Consider the following 5,902-nt stretch of genomic DNA (forward strand, 5'->3'; position numbering starts at 1 on the left):
GGCTCCCCCAGGGGCAGGGCCTTGGAAAGAAGGGGAAAGGAGGCCACAGGAAGCACCTTACAGAAGAGGCTGGTGAGGGAGGAGGGACACGCAGGCGGCAGCTGGACGGGCCGCCATGAGGTCAGGTCAGGGGGGATCTTCACCTGCCGTCCTCCTCCCTCCTCGGCCTCTTCCTAGTTGAGTGGCCTTGGAATACCCAAGGATCATTGTAAGCTGAGCTCCTGCTGTGATAGAAATCCCAAATCAAAATGGGATTCCACTTAGAGGGACTTAAAATACACCAAGGCCTGGGAAGAGCGGCTGCCTGGGAAACAGGAAAACTGGCTTCCCCTTCTCTGGCCTCCTGGCCGAGGGAGGTCTGCATTCCAGGGGCCCAGGACCCGGGGACGGACGCAGGGACCCCGGAGCCCGGGCATCGCTGCCAGTGACGAGCGGTGAGGAAATGCAGGACTCAATTCTACTCCAACTCATTTTATTACAAACCCATCCTTGTGTTCCACAATCAATGGCTAATCAGTACAGGTCACAGCACTCGGAGACAAAACACTTTTGCACACCCAGTTCTTTGTCAGCACATTAAGGCCAAAGGAAAACCTCTTTATAGAGCCCGGGTCCCCAGGCCAAGCCCATCCCAGGAGAGCACCTTAGGAAACCGGAAACCATGTGTCAGGAAACCGGCCATATACACACTAGAGGTGTGACTCCCAAAGAGAACGATTGATGCCAACTGATGTCAATATAGGCTGTCCCCCAAAAAGGTAAAGAGAGGTAGGGCTGCTGATGGAAAATGAGTCCCCATTGGAGGTAAATAGGGGCTGTCCCCCAAAAAGTTAGAGGTTGGGCTGCTGATGGACAATGAGTCCCCACTGGATGTAAATACGGGCTGTCCCCCAAAAAAGTAAAGTGTGTTGGCCTGCTGATGGAAAATGAGTCCCCATTGGTTGTAAATATGGGCTGTCCCCCAAAAAGGTAAAGAGAGGTTGGGCTGCTGATGGACAATGAGTCCCCATTGAATGTAAATACAGGCTGTCCCCCAAAACAGGTACAAAGAGGTCAGACAACTGATGGAAAATTCTCTCTATTGAATGTACATGTAGTATCCCCCCAAAATGTAGACACATTAACAGCTGATAACGCACTTAATTTTCACTTCTTTTCAGTTTGAACAGATTTGAAGAAATCAGTGAAGACGGTAGGATTTGAACGAAGACCATGTCTCCACAGGACTTTTTATGGGGACACAGAAAAGATAAAGTTGAGGGGACCCAACACCCAGCAATCGAGGAATCGAGGGCAGCTATTGAGAGAGATGCATACAGACACCGAACCGAAGGAACGATTCTTGATGTGTGCGGCTCCGTGGCTGCGTCAGTTCTGGTCCAGGCGCTGCTGCTGCTGAAGCAATGGAACCGCACACACCGAGAATCGCTGTGTTCGGTGTTTCTGCGCATCCTCTGTCCACAGCGGCCCTGGATGCCTGGACTGGGGCCCGTTCGGGACCAGACACTTCATCCTGGATGTGTCCCCATCACAAAGCCAGAGGACACATCTTCTGGGTTCCAAGCTGAGTCTGGCTTCACCCATTACGTCAAATCCGCTCACCCTGAAAGGAGGGAAAATTGAGTTCTCAGCTGTTAAAGTGCGTGTACATTTGGGGGACAGCCAGCCTGTGGTACATCCATTTGGGGGACACCTCAAAACACATATATTCCATGAGTGCCTACACGGGTATGGAATGTAGTAAATTGGGTTTCTATCCCGGGGAGTGACTCAGAAACAAAGACTCAAAGTGTCATCCTCGATGGTGGACACCGGGGGCTACAGCCGCGTTAGTGACCAGGCTGCACCCGCCTCGCGCACAAGCTCCCCTCTGCACACTGTGGCCTCTGCTGGGAGGGGCGGGCAGGGCTTCTCTGCACCAGGCGGGGCAGAGCCCATGATGGTAGAAAAGTGAACCCGGGGGGCAGGTCCGGGGCCCAGGAGCCAGCTGGAGAGAGGCACAGCCTGAGGCCACCTGCCTGGACGGCCCCGGGCTCAGGAGTGTGGTGCCCAGGCCTGGCTTGGCAACGCTCTGGGGTAACAGTGAGCCTGACTCCAAGGTCCACCCAGGGCTGCGAGGTCTTGGTCGTCTGGCCGGTCTGGGCTTCCCCGTTCCAAAGTCGCTCCCGGCCCCTCAGGCCGATGGGAGAGGGGGCCCTGGTGGTCAGAAGGGGTGTCAGGAGTTTGAAGGCTCAGGAGCTGCGGGTCCAAAAGACCAGTCGCCTATGGCCACGCTCATCGTCTGAGCTCCACCTGCTGGACCCACGCAGCTGTGGCGACGCCCGCCTGCTCTCTAAGTTGTTCCCATGACTGACGTTCTCAGGGGCCCGTTGGCGTGGGAGCCACGTCCGGTGACTTGCGTGGGCTCTTGGCAGTGAGCCCCTCCCTGTGGTCCTGCCCTGGACCCGTCGGGCTCTGAGAAGCTGACACTGCCAGGACAGGGGCCACGGTGGCCACTTGCCCTGAACTTCTGGGGCCGAGGCCTCGTCCTGGCAGCCGGGGCTGCAGTCACTGTGTGGTGCTGGGGCTGGAGCTGCTGCGGCCGCCACCTCCCGTGGCCATGGCGGGGCCGTGGCGGAGGCTGCAGGGGAGCCAGCCTCTCCTCCTTTGGGGGAGCCAGTGAGAAGCGCCTCCTGTCCAGTGGTTGGCACTGGGGACCCTGGCGGTGAAGGAGCTGGGGCAGAGGGTGTGGCTGGCTGTCTCTGCCCCTCGAGTCCTCAGAACCCCCGCCTTCAGGTGACTCCTGTTTGCCGGCCTGTGGCCTGCGGTCCCAAGCAGCTGGGCTGAGGCTAGGCTGACCGCCCTATTTAGGGACAGGCACCAGCGGGCAGCTGTGTGGGAGGTGGGGGGGCAAGGGGGGAATGGGGTGGCCTGGCTCTGCCTAGAGAAAGGCTCTGGGGAGGCAGGGCTGCCTCAGAGCGCACTGGGTGGGCCTCGGGCTCAGCAGGTCTCCAGTTGGGCTTCACATACCGCCCGGCCTTCAGCAGTTTCCCCCGCAGGGGCTGACAGTCCTTCTGCGGGCACAGAGCTGGAGGGCATCCTCCCTTTGCTACTGGCAGGTGCGCCTGCCTGGCCCCCGGTGGTCAGGAGATGAAGGTGTTTCTGAGCAGGTACCTTGGCAGGTCATCGGGCACCTGGGAGTGTCCTACAGAGAAGAGAGGAAGGAAGGAGAGGACGGAGTGAGGGCAGGAGGGTTCTCGGAGAGCCCTCCCCTCCCAGGGCCGCCCCTCACAGGCCACATGGCCAGGACCAAAGTTTCTGCTCCTGCTCAGCCTGTTCACAGCCTAGCGTCACCCCAGCTCCCGCAGCGCCTTTGGTCAGGACGCCAGGCCTGGGTGTTGGGTCAGCAGAGGCATCTGAGTGGTCAAGGCTGCCTCCGTGGAGGGCCCCTTCCTTCAGTATCGGGTCCCCAGGGCCTGGGGCAGAGAAGGACAGTGAGAAATGGGGCTGCAACACCCCATGTCAAGGGGGGGCGACCACACCGAGGCCTAGCAGCAGAGGCAGCGGGGCCCACGGAGCCCAGGGACAGAGGTGGGGCTGCGCCTCATGGGTTGTGGTCTGATTGGGAGGCCCTGGCCGCAGACCTGAGTGGAGGCCTCCACTCTACCCATCGCTCACAGGGCGGGCTCTGAGCAGCTGGGAGAACTTGGCGGACCAACTCACGAGGCTGCACCAAATGTTGGCACAAGGCCAACACATAACTCCTGGGCACACCTGCTGTGAGACACTGTGTCCTCAGATCCCTGATTTCAAAGCACCCTTACCCAAGTCTGCCTAGGACCACTCCACACCTGTGGTCCGGGCCCTCACGGTCCCGGAGGGCACCCTTAGGATTTGAGAACCAAGTTGGTTACCACCCGAACAACCCTCTGTTTAAGAAGCCCTCCTCTCCGCATGGTGACTTTGACTGCACCATGAGTTTACCTGGTATTTTGTGCATTTGGCAATCTCTGAATTTTCTACCATGAACGTATACTCTTGTAAAAGCTAAACAGAATCCCAGTTAAAAAAAAAACACATGAGGGCAAAACCCCGAAAAGACCTGCAACTACCTCATCATGGGACAGGCGATGGGCTCTCCAATCCCAGTGGCACAGGCGTGCGGTGGAGCTCCGGGAGCAGGAGGACAGGCTGTTTGCACAGCATCGGGCTCCAGGCAGCCCCGGGGCTGTGGGCCCAGAGCCACACCCACTGTGGGGATTGCAGGCCCCTCCTCACTCTCCCAGGACCTGCCCCCCTGCCCCTCAGCCACTCAATGTCACACCCACCATGAAGTCTGAAGCACCCAAATCTTACCGCTTGACATCAGGCCTCCACTGCGTGGCGTCACCTGGAGGAGCAGAGCGGCGGACACAGCAAAGCCAGAGAGACCTCGGGTTTCCAACTGCTCCCACGGGGGACAGGCCGAGGGAGGACCAGGCCGTGCCAGCCCAGGAGCTACAGCCGGTGCAAGAGGCCAAGTAGGGGACACATCAAGCCACTAAGTCAGGGCGATGGTGACTCCTGCTTTGGCGTGGCCTTGTTGTCATGGTGACTGAGGTTTCCATTAGGTTCAGGATTTTTCTGCTTCCAAGCGAACTGGTTTTCATTGGGCTTTTGTTGTTGTTGTTGTTGTTGTTGGAGTTTTTTTGTTCTTTTAAAAGAAACTTAAAAAATTTTCAGAAATAAAGGGTATATGATCAAGACGGGGATAAAGGGAAAGGATTATAAATCTTCGTGGTCGGAAAAAAGGGAGAGGCAAGTTAGGGAGGAGAGGGTGGGTGCATTAAATGCAGCATTTCATGACGTTAGACCAAGCAGAGCTGGCCACTGGAGGCTTGTCTTTGACCGCAACATGCTTCCTTCTGCTCCAAAAGGCACTCTTGCGTTGTTCCGTCGCTAAATTGTCATCCCGGATAACCAAGGGAGGAAGGATCAAAACACAGAAAACAGCAAGTAAATGAACTGAATAATGGACAAATGACGCTACATTCGCCAAATGTACTTGGGAAGTCAGAATCCAGTCCAGCCCGGGACAGACGGCAACATTCCCCCTAGCACAACCAGCATCAGGGCCCGGTGGACCCTTTCTGCTCGGACTCCAGTCAAGTGTTGGAGTGGCAGCTGGAGCCAGGGCTCCACGTAGCACGAGAGGAGCATTCTGTACTGCTCAAGGAGTGGATGTCTTAGACTGCTTTTCCATTTCCATGGGTTACATTATTAAGCAAGGGTGTTTATTGATGTAGGGGGCAGCTTTCCTTACTCATCCGCTTTTTTGTCCAATGTGTTTTTATTGATTTTCAGAGAGGGGGAGGGAGAGGGAGATAGAAACATCAATGATGAGAAAGATGGATCGGCTGTCTTCTGTACGCCCATACTAGTGTGCCCTGACCGGGAATCAGAAGGTGATCTCCTGGTTCATGGGATGATGCTCACCCAACTGAGCCACCCCAGCTGCGCTTACTCATCCATTTTAATGACAGGCTCCCTGACATCCTGTCTCACACACAACTAACTCCTGCTCCCCTCCAAACACTTAGTGGCATGCTTCTGGCCTGCTGCATGCAGTGAAACAGTCCACCTGGACTCCTCAGTCATAATACTTCTTTTTAAAAAGTCCTCACGGGAGGTTTTTTTTTTCCATTGGTCTTTAGAGAGAGAGTGGATGGGAGGACGTAGGTGAAGGGAGGGAGAGAGCAGGAGAGGGAAACATCGATGGGAGAGAGATACATCCACTGGTTGCCTCTCTCACAAACCCCAACCGCGGCCAGGATCAACCCTGCAACCGAGGTATGTGCGCTTGACTGGAAATCTAAGTTGCGCCCCTTCGGTCCTTCGATGCTCTAACCACTGAGACAAACGGGCAGGCTCACTAAGAATTCTG

The 5,902-nt window shown here is 56.5% G+C and overlaps 1 protein-coding gene across 1 annotated transcript in view; it reads right to left on the minus strand.

The window, feature by feature from the left end:
- Positions 1-457: 457 nt before the first annotated feature.
- Positions 458-5,902, minus strand: part of LOC308525687 (uncharacterized protein) — a 21,286-nt gene continuing 15,841 nt past the window's right edge. The window contains exons 10-11 of the mRNA XM_081100486.1: positions 4,336-4,917; positions 458-3,184 (exon numbers count right to left, since the gene is read on the minus strand). Of these exons, the coding sequence (XP_080956612.1) occupies positions 4,805-4,917 (113 nt within the window). The 3' untranslated portion in view covers positions 458-3,184; positions 4,336-4,804. The remainder of the gene's footprint in view (positions 3,185-4,335; positions 4,918-5,902) is intronic.

Source organism: Myotis nattereri (genome assembly GCF_964212035.1).
Source record: "Myotis nattereri genome assembly, chromosome: 10".
Classification (NCBI taxonomy): domain Eukaryota; kingdom Metazoa; phylum Chordata; class Mammalia; order Chiroptera; family Vespertilionidae; genus Myotis; species Myotis nattereri.